Here is a 17502-nt window from a genome sequence, read left to right as displayed (position 1 = left end):
CCAACCAAATGCACATCCTCATTATTTTAGGTGAAAGGAAAAGAGGCAAGCAGGTGGCCTTGACTGCACGAGTCTCTTACCCCACTGTTATGTGACTAAACCCAATGTTTACATAGGCCTGGAAAAAAAAAAAAGACACAAATCAAAAACCTGTTTGCAACGGACATGTAGACAGTGGAGCTGCCAGATGTTGTTCTCCTAATATTTGCTCTACTGCATCATGCCAGACCTGCTTGAAAACCAACCTGTGCCAAGTTCTCAGCAGCCTCAGCTCCCTCTGTGTGTGGTGAACAAGCTCTGGGACACAGCTTCTCCCCACGTGCTCAGAAACCTCTTGTGCCACACGCGCAGATGGGCTGCAGCTCGTGCAAGCAAGAGCCATGTGTGTCACTGCTCACACACACACAGAGCTCATGCATCCTTCTGCTGCATCCCAGGATGTGCTGGCACACTTGGGGATAGGCAGGAGAAAAACAATAGTAACAAACAGGAGCTTCCCCCTACCCCCCAGTACACAAATCTAAGTTTGGTGTTCAGATCAGAAAATAAAAAATATTTCACCCAAGTCTCCCTACTCATGTGCTGAGAGATGGGGAGGCTGTGTTTAAAACATATCCCTCAGGACAAGAAGGACATTGAGGGGCTTGGAGTGTTTGCAGAGAAGGGGAACAGAGCTGGGGAAGGGTCTGGAGCAGAAGTATGAGCAGAAGGGGCTGAGGGAGCTGGGGGTGTTCAGCCTGGAGGCTGAGGGGAGACCTTCTGGATCTCTGTAAGCCCCTGAGAGGAGGTTGGAGCCAGGGGATAGGGTGGTATCAGTCTCTTCTCCCAGGTCACAAATCACAGGATGAGAAGAAATGGCCTGAAGTTGCCAGGGGAGGTTTAGATTGGATACAGGGAACAACTTCTTCCTTGACAGAGTAGTCAGGCACTGGAAGAGGCTGCCCAGGGCACCAGTGGGATCACCATCCCTAGAAGGATTTAAAAAACATGTGGACATGTCCCTTGATGACAGTTTGGTGATGGGTTGGTTGATGGTTGGACTTGATGACCTTGGAAGTCTTTTCCAACCTTCATGAATCTACGATTCTGTGATTTACAACTTTCTTGGCTCCCTCTACCCCCAGTTAGCACTGCTGCCTCCAACCACCTCCATCCCCTCCAGTGCCTCCCAGTTTCAGCTTGAAACACTTCAACTGGTTTGCTGGGGCAAGATGCTGCTTCAGTGAAGGTGAGTGAAGGGAGAAGGAGCACAAGGAATTACACCCAGCACCATCCCCTGGAGACCTGCCTGTAACACACATCCCCACAGCAAGCTGCCAGCTCCCAGCATCCTGCCCTGCTGGGGTTTATTTTGTCCAGAGAAGGAATTCATTTTGCACTCAACTAATGTAACCCCAAGGTGCTTTAAAACAATATCCTGCTAAGAGAGACATTACAGCAGCCATTGTTCTCCTGCTTGGAGTTCAACTAAAGCAGATGCAAAGATAACTTTATTTTAAACAAACTACCATCAGCACAAACACAAGATATTCCCCTGCACCATGGGATAAATTCAATGTTTTGATCCTCCTGAAGGAGATACATGCACTGGCAAACATCAGTTTGTGGCAGAAACACCAGGAAGAAATTGGAAAACACTTCCCTCAAAATCCTCTTACTCAATGCCAGTCAAGGCACCTCTGTTCCATATCTATAATTTCAAACCCTCTTTCCCCCAGCTTTCTAGAAAAGCATCATTCCAATTACCCATTGAAATATGATGTTTCCAAATTATTCACAAGCATTAACATTCTGGAAAGTGTTCCTACTTCCCTGTGACTTACCACTGGGTTTCATCCTTCCCTCCCATCCCACCAGCACCCACAATGGGTCTGTGTTTGCTGCTGTAGTTGTAGGAATCCAAAGCAATGTGGAGGAAGCAAACAGATCTGTTCCCCAGGGAGAAACCCTGCTCCTGGGCTCCTCCATGCCACAAGGCTGCTCCTTCAGACCATCACAAACTCTGGTTTTACAGAACCTGGAGCCTCAGCTGGCACTCAGGGTGAGGACAATTGCCCCAAGCCAGCATTCCCAGCACTCTCCTTCCCCAGATCCTCAAATTGCAGAGAGTTATGGAGCAGCAGCCAATCCTCTTGACCCACATGGGCTTCAAAAGAAGCAGAAGCATCAGGCCCACCCCAGCTCCTGCCCCTCCTGAGTTACCAGAGACCTATCCAGCAATTGCCTTCGATCTGGTGGCTCCCCCATGCTCAGAGGTTCCCCAGGCTTCCAAACCCAGCTTTTGGTCAGAAAGTTCTCCACCTCTACATGTATCCAGGGGACTCTTAAATGTCAGCTTTGCTGAGCAGCACCAAGATACCTGCTGTAGACAGGCTCACCTCCTCTGAAGCATCCCAAAGCTGCCACTGTCACTACTCTGATGGTTATTGAACTCAGAGCCAAGGTGGGCTGCAAGTGGTGTGAAATCCTGAGGTGAGGATCCTCCCAAGGTGAAGGCTCCAAACAGGGCTGCAGGCAAACTCTTCTCCTCCAAAAGCCCCAGAAATCAAAGTCACAAAGCTTTTCCCTCTCTCTGCCTCTTCATCTCCTGTGGATGACATGGGCAGTGCAGATCTCTGGGAGCCAAACACCCTACTGAACACTGGTTTACAAAGCTCTCCTGGGATGCAGGCTCCAGCACTGCATCCCCTGTGCTCCAGCAGGGCTTTTTGGTCCTCAAAACTTCATTTGACTACGGGTAACACAGAGAAGAAACCCCCACCAGGACAATTGCTTGGTGCTGTTGACAAACCTTACGCTGATGATATCCCTGGAGCTGCTGCAGAGCCACCTCTCTCCTGCAGCCCCAGCAGGATGCCCAGCACAGGGCATCACTGGTGCAAGTCACAGCACTGGTTCTCAGCCCAAATGACAGCACTGCAGGTCTCCACATTCCTCTGAAAACAATCTTTTTGGTGCTGGGTACCTGATAGGAGCACTCTCTGGAGTCTCACCATCCCTCCACTTGTCCCATAGGATGGATGTAGATATTCCAGAAAGTCCCAACAGCTGCTGGATGCTGCCAGCTCTGCCTACATTTACACCTCTGCAGATTCACCAGCTCAGAGGAGGTTTCAGAAGTGGGCAGATTCTGTCAATGGATTCCAATCTTGAGCTAAATCAGGAGGAGGAATGGATTTACCCTAACCCCTTCCAAACATTCACCAGCATCACCTGCCAGCTCAGCAGGGTTTAATCCCTTTTTAATCTCTCTAAACCAGTGGAGTACATGGTGAAGATGCTGGACACAGAGCAATAGTGGACCCCTCTCTTGTCTTTTGTTTGGTTTGTGAGGTTTTTTGAAGCAACTCTGGCTGCCAAATCACATTAAGCAGCACTTGGAAATTCTTCAGGATCTTTGCTAATATCACTTTTTGTAAACAATTGGTTGACACTGAGAGTGTGTGCACACTTCAGAGGGGGGGCCACACTGTCTGTCAAATCCAGCCCACCCAGCAGCCTCTGCAGGAATACAGGATCTCCATGAAGATGCTCCAGGAGCTCAAATCCCTCCAGCTGGCTGGCAGAGAGCACAGGGACTGCACAGGCAAACTTTGCCCTGGACTGATGGGATGGAGATGCAGCATCTGCCCCTTCTTGGTGCTAGCATGGAAGTACACACACAGCATGAAACCCCAGACTGGTTTGGGTTGGAAGGGACTCATCCAGTCCCAACCCTGTGCCATGGGCAGGGACACCTCCCACCAGCCCAGGTTGCTCCAAGCCCCATCCAACCTGGGCTGGAACACTGCCAGGGATGGGGCAGCCACAGCTTCTCTGGGCACCCTGGGCCAGGGGCTCAGCACCCTCACAGGAGAGAATTTCTTCCTAATATCCTACCTAATCTCCCCTCTTTCAGCTTAAGACTTTTCCCCCCTTGTCCTATCACTACACCCCCATGTAAAAAGCCCCTCCCCAGCTTTACTGGAGCCCCCTCAGACACTGGCATGTGCTCTACATCCACCAATGCTGCTGCAAACCCAAGATCAAAAGCACAGGAGCCAGAAACCCCACTTTGCTCTGCAGATCCCATGCTCCACAAGCAGTGTAAACCCCAGCCCTGAGACCTTCCAGGCTGTTTTCATGCCTCCCATTAAACCCAGCAGCAGCAGCAGCAATAATATGATGGTGGGGATGCTGTGACCAGCAGCAGCCCATACCTGGGGGAAACCTGTCTGGTGGCAGAGGAGTCAGCACTGGGAAAAGCTTTAGAGTGTCATTCTAGGTTTTCCTCACATCTCCACAATGAATTTGGCAGGAACAAGTGGTATTAGCAAGGGAAAGGAAGGATCAGGAACAGCTGGTGGAGCAAAGAGACACCTTGAGCAGCAGCCCCCAGGCTAAAGAGAAAATAAATAAATGCAACAGAAGCAACACTTGGGCAACAGAGAGGAAGAGAGGAAACCTCCCCAGGGAGAAAGGAAACCTGAATGGAAGCTGAGATGAACAGGGAATTCTGCTTCCCTTATTCCCCTCCTCTCCACCCCCATCAGATGAAGCTCTCTGCTGTGCCAAGGTGCTCCAGCCAAGCCCATGACCCCTAAACACAGCAGAGGGAAAGCCCAGGGCTCCAAGTGGTGATGTCTGGGCAGCTCCTTGCCCAGCTGCCTCCAGCCCTGGGACACTGATTTCAGAGCTCAGTGATGGCTGGGCAGGGCTCCAAGGCACTGGTGGCCTTGGCTAACCCACCCCTTGGAGCCCAGTGTTGGGCAAAGCACCAGCAGTGACCTGCATCCCCATCAGAAATGTTTAACCAAACCAATTTCATGGTGTCATTTTAAAGCCAATTCAGCCTGGATGTTGCTGGCTCACTAGTACTGGAGGTCGTGTTTAACCCCAAACAAACACAACAGACACCCCAAAGGCAGCTGGATCTCAACCTCTTTGGCCTCACCAGTGGCTCTGGCTAAAGGGATGAGGCCACCAGTTTCAGGTGGCCCAGCTAGCCCTCACCCCACTGTCTGTGGGATGCCAGACTGTTGTGATGTGCATACCCACAGACAGAGAGCAGGACAGCAGCCACCAGCCCTATTTTGCAGCATCTGAGGACATCTGGTCACTCAGCACTCCATCCTGGTGACCTAGTGGTGGGAAGAGCCACATCAGCTCTTCAGAACCCTCTGGGTCCTGCAGCCCCCCTGCTGTACCTGTGCTAAGAAGGAGCCTGCTCTCAAAACCTTTTTTTTTTTGCCAAGCAGAGGATCCCATCACAGCTGGCACCACCCCTCCTCCTGGCACAAGGACAGAGACACAGCTGAAGCCCCAGATCCAGCAGCAAGCTCTTCCTGCCTTTCAGCTGCCCAAGTTTCGCAGCTTGGAGGGCAAAGGAGAAGCTCCACTGGAGCTTCAGTACATCACAAGACAACTGCCCAAGAAAAGAGGTAGCTGAAACCCACATTTGCCCATCAACTCTGAGCAGTGCTTTCCTGAAAATGGAAACCACGGAAATTTTCCTGAAATGAAATTTCCTGAAAATAGAAAGTGTGGCTTCACATGCAGCTCCTGTGGAGGAGAGCTCCAGATAGAAGGACTTGAAGTGAATCTAACTTGGCCTAAGTCAGAAATAAGTTTCCATTATAACCTTGGATTTGCTCGTTACACAAGCATCCTGCTTCGATGTCACATCTTTACATTTAGATCCTGCCAATACACCTGAAATGGGGCACAATCTTCTCTGCCACACCAGTTCAGTGAGCAGGACCTCATGTTCAGAAAGTTAGACCTTAGCTACTGTCAGCATCAACATGGGTATGAGCTTTGGGTCCTGCTGGACACAGCAGGAGTGCTCCAAAGGGACCAGGGGTGCCTCCAGCACAGCCCCAAGCAGAGGAGCCTGATGCATGGGGTGGTACCAGGACAGTGCCAGAGCTGAAGAAGCAGATAATTTTGTAGGAGGCTGCCCGTTTCCAGCTTTTCACTAATTTCCTCTCAAACTTTCACACTGTGACCTTTTCCAGCCAAAAACAAAAAAAAAAAAAAAAAAAAAAGAAAAAAAGAAATTAAATGAAAGAAATGAAACCCTGCACTCCAACAGGACCAGAAATGTGAGCAGGGAAAGGATGCAGGGCCAGCTCTGGAGCTTGCAATCTGGATCCCTGCTCCTACAGGACATGTTTCTAAACCTGAGTCAATACCGCATGTTTTCCAAGGGATGAGGCACTTCACGTATTATTAATTCTTACTAAAGCCCTTTTTATTACAAACTTCCTATTTAGCATTTGATTGCAGCCATCACCACCGAGACTCACGCTGGATCAGAGCAGAAAACCCACAGCTTGTGGGCTGTGCATTGATATTTTTCCCTCCTGCACCCAGAAGGTGCTATTGGAATTCCTTTAAGTACACTTCCAGAGGGGCCTTCCAGCCTCAGCTATTTTATGATTTTAAACATGCATTGGTTTCATTTGTGTTCTGGCACAAACGTGGTGTCACAGGCACCTGATGTTACAGGTGGTTATTCCAGCAGGGTCTGGCCTCCCCTGAAAGAAGCTCACTACATCCCATCCACCTTTCTTAAAAAGCCTGCAAGGTTATGAAGCTAAAAAGACCATTTCGTTAAGCTTTCTCTCCTTTTCAAAGCCCAACTCCTGAAGTGGCCAAACTGATAAATATATTTCTGATTTAAATCCAACAGATAAATACTCCCTGTGCACAGCCACGACAGGACTCTGCTCTGCAAACAGACAGCCACCCACAATTAATTTGCCACCTTGACACAGAAAGGCTGTCAATTAATTAAGAAACACACTCCACTAATCTTCAGCTCACTTTATGACCCCACAGTCTTGCCCCTTCAGCAGCCTCTTTATCTTAAGGGGGGAAAAAAAATAATACTCTAAACCTACCACCTAATAATGAAAACATGACTGGTTTTCTTGGCAATGGAATAGATGTTGTTCTCAGCTTGAACAGAGCTATCAGGTTGAAAACCATCACGTCGCCAAGGTCTGTCTGGGGAAGAGGGACCCAGACTGTAATTCCAGCTGCAGGTTCCTAAACATCCCGAGAGCAAAACCCGGGTGACCTCCCTGTCTGCCTGCAGGGCCAGATCCACTGCACTTGTTGGAAGGTTTCTCTGCTGCTTCCAAGGGCTGTTTGATCTTCCATCAACAATGCTTATCAGTGCTAAAGTCTGCCAGCCATTCCCCAAAGTTTGATATTTTAACAGTACATTCTTCTTCTCCTTTGAAGGCTGTTTAGAGACAAGATAATGCACGGGAGGGTGGGGGGGAGTTGCCTCCCTGGGTTTAAAAGGGACAAACAGAGCAGAATCCTATCAGGGTGAACACATATTTGCCAAGCCCCAGATTCTCTCCTTCATATTTTCCCCTCCTCCAGTATTTCTGCTTTTTTCTTCTCCAGATAACACCCAAACCCTTTTTTTTTTTGCTCCCACTGCCTAAGCTGGGACAAACCCAGGTAATTCAATTAAGCATTTCCATATAAAACTTCCTCATGAGTTTTCAGAAATTTTAATTCCTACACTGTCACAGTTGCTTTTCTTTTAGCTAAAGACTCCGGGGCACTCTGCCCCTCTCCTGACATCAGGGACTAGAAATCCAATTCCCTAAAAACATAAACCCAGTTCCCTAAAAACACATCATTCCCCTGGGGCAGGCACAGCTCAAGCCTATGAGCACCCACTGATCAAAGAAGCACCCAAGAAAAATGAGAAACATGGAGTGGATCTAAACTGCTATTGTTTTGATACACAAAACCCCTTTATTTTAGGGGTAAGCAATAAAACAAAGTCTTTTCATTCAAAGCCAACAAGTGGAGGCAAGTTGGGGAACCCTGAAGACCACAAACCTCCCTCTGGGTGCAGCAGCACACAACATGGAGAAACCAACCCTGGGCAGGTCCCAATAATGGTCCCTAATGGTCCCCTATAATGGACTTAATGGTCCCCAATAATGGTCCCTAGGGCCCTGAAGCATCCTCCCCATGGTGCAAAGGACAGGTGATGGTTGAGGTGGAATGAAACAGCTCATCACTGACACATGGATCAGCTTTTGAAAAAGCTCAACCCTGCTGGGAGCAAGGCTGATGTCCACCAGGTCTCTGTGACCACCACCTGCCCCATCTCCAACACTTTGCAGGGTTGTCCTTCACACAAAAACTGTTGCACTTGAGTTTTTTTCAAATGGCTCAACAACTATTCATGAGTTGTACAACCCCACCACCTTCCCAGGGAGAGAGAAAAGACACTCAGGGAGTGAACTGCTGTGTAAATCACACTGGAAAGATGAAACTCATCCTATTTATATTAGGTATAAATGTGGAGATTCACATCTTTGGAAGAGAAAAACCTTTCTGGGTGCCTTGTGCTCTGCTTCCACCTCTCCAGGTACCTGCATCTCCTGCAATGGATGCTCAGTGCTTGGAACAGCTCAAATTGCTCTTAAAACATCCCCCAAATGCCTGGAATACCCCAAAATGCCCTGCTGCTTCTGGAGGTGGAGCCCTAGGCCAGTTCCTGTGGAGGATAAATGGCAGAGCCACAAGAGCCCCTGTCCCCCAGCCAAGGGCAGGCTCCATGCCACAAGGAAAAGGAGATGAAGAGGGAGATGATGGTTCTGCTCTAAAGCCAAGAGGAGGAGGATTGAGGCAGACAGCTGGGGAAAAAGGGGACAGAACCTCCCTGGTGAGTCCAGATGGGACTGGAATCTCTTGAGTCACAGGGGGGTTTTGTGGGAAGAAAAACCTGCTGATGTGATCCAGCTAATCCAATAAAAAAACGTCCTCCTTGCCACTGCCAAGGTGGAACAGGATCCACAGAGCATCAACAGCCTGGTCCTGGGGGAAATGGACTCTGGGTGACAGAAAAGGTGGTGGATGTCACCAGAGGGGAGGGTGGCACGGACCAGCAAGCCCAGAGCTCACTCCTTGGAGCTGTGCAGGGTGGGGGCTGCCCAGCTTGGGGATGGTGGACACTGGGAGTGGGGAGGCTCCAAGCAGAGTTTTTCCATCCACCCCACACAGGAGCAAGGCCTCATATTGCTGCCCTCTTTCTCCAGCTCCTGTTAGGTTATGAGACAGAAACACAGAAATAGAAAAAAAAAAAATTAAATTACCATGAGATCTAGAGGCTGGGTCCTTAAAAAAAAAAAAAATCTACATTTCATATGATTATGCAATCCCATCTCCTGTGTCCAGGCTATAATTAGAGGTCAAAAAACTGCCTCAGACCAAGAGACACCCAATTTCTGCAGATAAGGTTCCTCAGCAGCCGTGGCAGCACCCAGCACAAATAATCTTCCCATAATAACATTTCCTTAGTCCAGGGCCCTAATTTAACATTTACCAAACAGTTCCATTCACCACTAAGCTGCACCAAAATCACACAGTTGTCAGGAAGAGAACTAATTGTATCTGCAGAGGTCAACCCAGCTTTGCAAAAAGATGAGGGCGGAAGAGATTCCGTGGCACGAGGCAAAGATTTTGCCTGCAGGGGAGGTGGCAGCTGATCCCATTTTTCAAGAAAAAAATGGCATCCATCAGAACAAATCCACCAGAGGGAAATAACAGAAAGAGGAATGGGGGGTAGTGGTGGAGTTGATTAAAATATTTAAATCTGGGGATGTAACTACAAACCCAGGCAATTTCATACCGGTTTCAATCACTTTTTTTTTTTTTTTTGTGCTCATTTCAGTAAGTTTTGTTGGGAGATTTCTCCCCCCCTTGCAGCTGAACTGTGCACCCCCAGGTAGAAGCTTTAATTATATGAAAATGTGTGTGTAAAATCACAGAGGTGGAACACCAGAGCTCAAACCTCCAATTAGGAGTTAATGGTATTAAAGCTGGAATCACACTCATACCTTCCCCTGACTTCAGAAAAGCAGAAAAAAACATCAAGAAGAGGCAGAGCACACTGACTGCTTCAGACTGCACTTGCTGGATGGAAAATTGTCAAGGAAAACACATTAGCAGCACAGGAACTTATTTTTAATGTAAGATTGTTAGGAAAACACAATTATATGCTTCATTTATACTGAAAGATATAACTCAGCTTATGGTACAAGCATTTAGAGCTCGTTTTGTAAAAAAAATAAAATAAAAAAGCAATGAATGAGCATAAAAGGTAATAGGGGAAAATAATGCACCTGGAGGGGATGATGGTCACACCTCAGCTCACTCCTGCTGGAGCCTGGTCCTCACTCCCAGCATCATGGAGATGCAAAGTGAAGGCAGAAGGAAAAGAGAGGGTGTTTTTTCTATATTATTCCTATGCCACAGAAATACCACACTGGTGACAACAACCACTGGGCAAGGAGCCAGCAGTGCCCCTTCTCCCAGCAAGCAAGAGCAGGGCCCCAAAGGAGCTCTGCAAGGGTTAGAGGTGCCCTCCCCACCAGCAGCAGCCGTGCCCTGTGGGAGCTAGAGATGCTGTTACAAGCAAAACACAGCTATCAACAGAATGGTTTCTGCTTTATGGATGCATAAATCGGTGCCAGGGCTTGTTGCAGGCTCAGAGTTCTAAGTCCAAAGCTGTTCCTGGATTTACCCCATGGTTATGGTTGCAGTGGGGTTTGGAGCCCTCATTTTACAGGGCAATGTTTATCGTGGATTTGAAGCCCCATAAATAAAACAAGGAAAGTTGCAAAATTTGGCTCCCAAGTTTTTGTCTGTCAATGCCTCCTCCACTATGGGGACTCACATGGATCAGGCCCTTGACAAGGTTATTCAGAACGAGCCCAAACAAACACTTAGTATCTCCCATTGTTCCCCAAACACCAGATTAAAACCTTCCCTCTGAGCATACAGACAGAACAACAATTTCTATGAATGGATGAACATTCATTATTTAGCTTCCAACCTCTGACTTAAAGCCCAAGGCAAAACGGAGCTTCAAAAGCTTTCTCCCATGCAGCCCATCAGAGATGGTTCTGGAGGACACAGAGCTGTCCCACTGAATAACTCTAAGGTTTTACAGAGGCAGAAGCCCTTGCCCATATCCAGGGCCCCCCCCAGAAAAAAAAAAAAAAAACTACATTTGCAAATCAACGAGAGCTGCCTGCCAAATGAGAATAAAATGGGCCCTAAATTAAAAATTTGCTGGACTTTGTTCTTCATCCAAAATCCTCCATCTCCAAAGAAAGATTTATGCTACTTCAAAACAGAGTTGGCTTAGAAAGTAGAAAGGAAAAGAATATATACATTTTATCTTCCAGAATGGCAAAGCAATTCTGGAATGATAAAAAAGGGACCATGTTTATCATTGCAATGTACAATTTATGGTAAAAGTCAAAGTAAAACAGAAAGTTCCACAGAAATGCCTTTCCTACATCAACCCAGGCTTACACCAGCAGCTCAGATCCCTTTTCTGAAAGGTTCTTGAAAGAAGAAGAGCATCAGTTGCAGATTAATACAGATTAATACCCATCTCATGACTATCAGATTTTAATTATCCATAATTTATGATGCTGTAACTGGCCAAATAGTTTTTGTCAATTTATCAGCCTAAAAGGCAAGGCACAGGGTGTGTCTGGAGATGCAAAGCCACAAAGCCCCAGTACAAAGGTTTGGGAGGAGGTTTGATGGAGCTGCTGAATCACACAGAAATGCCACAGGATTAGCAGGGCTCCCCAGTAGGAATCTCAATGGGAAAACCAAGGTCCCCAAGGACCACAGGCACTCCCAGTGTCACAGAAGTGACAATCTGCAAGGATTAGGTATTCCCAGGCTGGGTTCTCCTCTTCCTCCCTATCAATCACTGCCCTGTGTGGAAATGAGGCAATGTGCTGCCCAAGTCTGAGCACCAAAACACCAGAAACAGCCAAGAAGAATTTATATTTCAATTTATTTCTGCTCCTTGGGAGTAAGGAGCAGGATGACTCCTCCTGCACCCCAGCCCTGCACCCCCACATTCACTGCCTGAATAAGCACTTGGAACCGTGCTCAGGCAGGAGTCCTGTCCCCTAGGCATAAAAAAAAATGATACAGCAATTTTTCTTGGGCTAAGGAGGAAAAACTCCCTCCTGTGCTTCATGGACCCACACAATTTAAGATCTGGGAAAACCTTTCCACACTGGTGTTATCAGCCAGCACACCAGGTCCTGCTGCTAAAGCTCTGCTAGGAGCAGAGCAAGTCCCTCTGTTCCTGAACTTTTTTTCCAAGGTTTACTTATTGGGAAACAGAGTTTAAGTGGTAAAAATCCCAACATTTTCACAAAGCAATTAGAGGGACAAAAAAATCCCTCTCCCAACCAACAAACCCTTGACACAATGCAGGAATTTGCTCTCTGTAACACCATCAAACACCAGGAAAACTCCTCTTGCCCAGGCAGGTACCAACACCGCAGGAAAAAGGCCAGAGGGGACAGAAAAAGAGGCTTTAGAGCCAGATTTAAGAGAGGAATCCAAAACAGAGGCAGGTGTTCCCTTCAGCAGGGCCAATGGCAGAGATGGGTGTCACAGTTTGGAGGGCTCCTTGCAGAGGTGGTGCCACTTCCAGCCTAACCCCCCAGTCCCTGCAGACAGGACCCAGTGCCCAGGAGAGGTTTCTTCTCTGCACTCCCAGTGATGAAGCAGGTCCTGGATACAGCCCATGGGAAGGAAGCAAGGGTCTAGCACCCCAGCATAAGGACAGTTTGTTGCAGGGTGCCCCGGGGAGGCTTTTGGGTGGCTCCAAGAAGGTGTCACTCCATATCACCCTTGTACCTTGGGCTAAGCCCAGCACAACCCTAAAATTCCTGCCAAGGAGCATCAGTCCTCCAGGATGCGAGACGCAGCTCCCTGGAAACTGGGAATTTGGGGCTGGCTCCTCTTTCCAGCTGCCGTGGGAAGCAGCTCCAGATGGGACCACCTGAGATGGGGACTGCTTTACCTGGGAAGCCATCAGGGTGCCCAATGCAGAAAAACTCCTCACCAAAACCATTAGCAGAGGGGAAGGCTCCTTCTCACCCTCCCTGCTGTTCTCCACCCATGGGTGTCCAGCCCCTCACTCCCCACCACCGGTCCCACTGGCAGGCAGCCCTTCAAGGAAAAACTGGGATGCTTGGGAAGAAATGGTGCAAATCCTTCCCTTTCCTGGAGGCCTCAGCTGAACGGAGGCTCCCGTTTCATTAGCCCTCTAAACACACCTTGATCTTTTAAAAATGGAAAGGCTGAGAGAAGAGGGGCATCTGGGTAGCTGCAAAGTGAAACCAGGGCTTCCTGCAGCACGCCGGGGAGATGCACTCCAGCCCAAAGCATCCTGAAATGTTAATGGAATTGTTTTGTGCACTTACCAAGCATGATACTGGGAGGGCTCCCATCTCCCCGGCGAGTGGGCAGAGATCTGCCGTGCTCACAGTTGTTATTTATGCACAGTGACACTGCACACTCCTTCCCAGCTTCCCTGCCTCTCCCCTCCTCCCCAAATTAATAAATAAACGAGGCAGCCCTTTGGGAAAAAAAAAAAAAAAAAAGCTGAACCTGAACAAAATGAGCCCTTTAAACCAAAGGGCTTCCAAGCCTTTCCAGAAACTCAAAGAGGAGGACAGCAAAGAGCCTGTAAGAGCTCCCTGCCCATGTCCTCTCAGAGCTGGATTTCAGATGGATTCCTGCATGCCGTAGCCGGAGAATTTCTGAGTTTTCCAGCTCACCCTACCCTCCTCTGTAGCTTTTAAAAGTGGAAATGTTTGAGGCAAACACTGGTCTCAGCCTTGCCCTGGGCTGAGCCACCAGCAATGGGGCTGGGACTGGTGGGAGTTTCTGGAGTTTCCCAGAGGGTCCCATGTGGATCTGAGAAGCAGGAATGCTCAGGCACACAATAACAGCACGCCGGGGGTGAGCCTCAGCCACACACCACCCCACACCAGCTGGAGAAGCTCTCTGAAGCACAGGCACAAGTTGATAACTCCACACCAGACCCTGTTTTTTGACGCTGAAGTTTCACCTGAGCTCGGCCGGGAAGACAAAGTCAACCCCTTCCATCTCTGGCTTCACTCCAGCAGCCTCATCCTGCAGACAAACGTGCACTGCTGTGCATAAGCAAATGACATTTGATAACTCAGAAAAGAAAAGAAGGGGGGGGAGGGGGGGGGAAAAAAAAGAGCCCTGAATATCAGAAAAGGGCAAGTCACTTCCTTTCTTCCTCCTGCTGCCTTAAGATCTTCGGTCACAGTGACAACAGCAGCATCTGGTGGCAGTGGTCAGCACCTGGGGTGCTCCTCTCCACTGTCCCATCTACCAGCACCTAAACGCACCCACTTGTCCCCCAGGGCTGCGCTTGCCAGAGCCCCTGAAGAAGCAATTCCTTCCACCCTCCTGCTCCGTGCTGCTGCAAGGACCTGCGGATCAATCGCCATCGCCTAATCCGGGACTAATCTCAGGGATTCAGGCCACGATGAGCTGCAGGCGTGGGGCCCCACGCGCCCCAAGGCTCGGGTGGGCGATGCTGGGACCACGAAGCTTCAGGGCAGTGCTGGGTGCGTGGCTGAGAGCCCCAGCTCCCCCACGGCAAACTGGAAGGCAAACTAAATCATGTTCACATCTGACAACTTCTTGGTCCAACCGAGCTCCTAGAGGCAGCAGGATCTGGAGGGAGCTGCAGCTCCCCACGCTCGCACGAGCCCAGACTTTCAGCTTTTGCACAGTTTATTGGCTGCTGTTTCAGCAGCAGGGATGATCTGCTCCCAGGTGACCCATCTCTCGTTAGTATTTTAAGAGCATATTTAGCATTTTAAGAGCAACGGCAAAGCTAATAAAACAGTTTGAAACTAGCAGGGCACGGATACAGGAGAAATCAATTTCGGTTGTTTCCTTTCAGCATAATCAGGCACCGCAAAATTAATGAGAACTATTAGGTCTGCCACCAGTTAATAGAAAGAGATAAATAGCCCAAGTGACAGAGAACAGTTAAATACATATGTTGATACATAAAGATTAATTTGCACCAGGGAAGCCATGCAGGTTTCACTTCCCTCGTTTCTCAAGAGTTTGATCCCGAAACATCACACAGCAAGCAGAGCCGGGGGCACCCTGAGCTGCACTCCCAAGGCAGGAAAACCTTTTCTCCCTTTATTAACTTTTTTCATTTGTTTTTTTTCAATGCAATTACCCGAATTTAGCCCAGACGGATGCAGTCAGGGTTATGTCTCGCAGCTTATCTCGCTGATCCTCCCCTCTCTCCCACTGGCCCCGCTTCCTCTGGCTTTGTTGCCGAAACATCATCGCTGTTTACCTACGGGCAAGGAAGGCAATACCGGCGGCGAACTCTTTCTCCCTTAAGTACAGCATCTACCCTTCGCTTCGCTTTCTCTGGGATGAAGGAAAAATTCTCCCCAGCACCTCCAGCGCTCTCAAAACCTCCCCCTGCGGATGCCTCTCTCCTCACAAGAGGAGGGTGCTTCGCCCCGCAGCTGCAGCGGGTGTCGGAGGGGGTGGGGGGGTTATGTAGGTTACCGGGAGCTTTCCTCGCCGTGCTGGAGCTCCGGAGGACACCCATTCCCCCGGGAATAGGGGCCAGGAGCGGCAGGGTGGGAAGGGGAAGCGGGGGGCAGGTGGGTGCCGAGGGGACCGGAGCCCCCGACTCGGGAGGTACCAGCGAGCCCAGCCCGGCGGCCCGGCAGCCTGGGCAAGAAGGTGCAAAACAACACAGCGAGCAAAAACCAAGAAAAGTGCCCGACAAGAGCCACAAAAACAACAGAAAGAAAACAAACAAAAAAAACCCCACAAACCCGCGTACGTTGCTCCGTGCCGAAAGCTCCCGGAGGGAAAAATAGGAAATAAACCCACCCACCCCCCCCAGTTCCAAAGGCAGCCAGGCAAGAAGAGCCCCGAGGAGCCGCGCTCCCCCCCCCCCCGCGCTCCCCTCCCAGCCCGGCCCGAGGCTCGGGCTCCTCCCGGAGACCCGACGGCTCTTCCCGCTCCGCTTCCACACCACTTTCAAAATTCCCTCCCGCACAAGCCGGGAGTCGACGGCACTTTCCTTTCTTTTTTCCTTTCCCCCCACCCCCCCCCTGCCCCCAACACCCTCCCCTCCTCCTCCCTTCTCCATCCCCACCTCCCCTCCCGCGGAGAAGTTGCGGGACGCAAGGAGCGGAGCCCGGGCAGCCGCCCCCGTCCCCCGGTACCTTGTTGCAGTGATAATAATCCAGCGGGCCGAGGCAAGTGGGGTCGGCACCGGGCAGGGAGCCCACGGCGGGGGGGGCGGAGGGGTAAAACCGAACGTCCATGCCGGGGCTGCGGGCGGCGGCAGGCGGGGGCTCCAGCGGGCATGGACCCGGCTGCGGCGGCGGCGGGGCCTCTGGCGCGGGGGGCGGGGAGAGGGCGGGCGGCGGCGGCGGCGGGGGGGCGGGCGGCAGCCCCCGGCCCGCCCCGCTCCGCACCGCCCCGCGCCGGGGCCGCTATTGTTCCGCGGCGGGGCCGGGGCACCTTGGGGCGGCGGCGTTGTAGACCCGGTCATAGGAGGAGAGTGGGACCAGCAGCAGGCTCCTCGCCCCCTGCCCGAACCCGTGGCAGCCGCCGGGCGAGCGGCAGAGCGGCTGTGACACCCGCTCCCTGACGGGGACCTGGTCACGTCTCCTCTGCACCCACCCACCCCCAGCCCTCACCCTAACACCGTGCCCGGTTTCGCCCGAGACAGGACGGTCCCGAGAATCGTCGGTTTCCCCTGCACAGCCCCTGGTTCCCACCCCCCGAAGGAGGCTGCTTTAGAATCATGGAATCGTTTGGGGTGGAAAAGAGCCTTAAGATTTGAGTCAAACCGTTAACCCAGCACGTCCAAAGCCACCACTTACCGCATGTCCCTCAGCAGAACATCTCCAGGGCTTTGAAATCCCTCCAGCGATGGGGAGTCCACCCCTGCCCTGGGCAATCTGGGCCAGGACCTGACAGCTCTTTCAGGGAAGAAATTCTTCCTAATATCCAATCTAAATCACCTCTGGCACAGCTTGAGGCCATTTCCTCTTTTTTTAATCCCTTGTAATTTGGGAGAAAAGACCAACCCCCACTTTCGCATTCTGCTGATCCACCCTAAACATGACCCTGAATTGCACACATCTGCAAGGCCTGTGACTCCCCACAGTCTCCCACCCAGGAGAGAAAAGCCAAGTCTCAGCCTCTAACACCAGTGTTGGCTTCCTGCTCCCCAAGGTGTGGAGACCCACTGCTTCCCACCACCCCACTTCCTACCCTGTTGGGAGACAGCACCCACCCCTAGCCAGCCCCTCTGTCTCCCCTTGGGCTGGACCTTGTGGGACAGACCAGCATGGAAAGCCCAGGTCTCCAGGTGGGGATGGAGGGTTCTCCCAGGTGGGCAGCCCTGGGCTGTTCCTATCATCCCTTTCTGTCCCACCATCTCCAGCTCTGGGCTCTCTGCTCCCTTCCACACATCTCACCATAAGCCCCTTCAGAAACCAGCACAGGAGAAGTTAATATTACACCCGAAGCTGTTTTGCAGGGTTATTCCATTCCCAGATACATCAAATTATCACAGCCCATCCGTATGCTCACAGCCAGCCAGGACAGGGCTGATGG

General features: G+C 50.6%; 1 protein-coding gene across 1 annotated transcript in view; it reads right to left on the bottom strand.

The window, feature by feature from the left end:
* The window catches only part of TOX2 (TOX high mobility group box family member 2), a 144063-nt gene extending 127772 nt beyond the window's left edge, over positions 1-16291 (bottom strand). The window contains exon 1 of the mRNA XM_071759620.1: positions 16098-16291. Within this exon, the coding sequence (XP_071615721.1) occupies positions 16098-16199 (102 nt within the window). The 5' untranslated portion in view covers positions 16200-16291. The remainder of the gene's footprint in view (positions 1-16097) is intronic.
* Between the last annotated feature and the right edge of the window lie 1211 nt (positions 16292-17502).

The sequence above is a fragment of the Heliangelus exortis genome, chromosome 16, assembly GCF_036169615.1.
Source record: "Heliangelus exortis chromosome 16, bHelExo1.hap1, whole genome shotgun sequence".
NCBI classification, from domain to species: Eukaryota; Metazoa; Chordata; class Aves; order Apodiformes; family Trochilidae; genus Heliangelus; species Heliangelus exortis.
The sequence above is the reverse complement of the archived record's forward strand: the minus strand, read 5'-3'. Positions and strand labels throughout refer to the sequence as shown.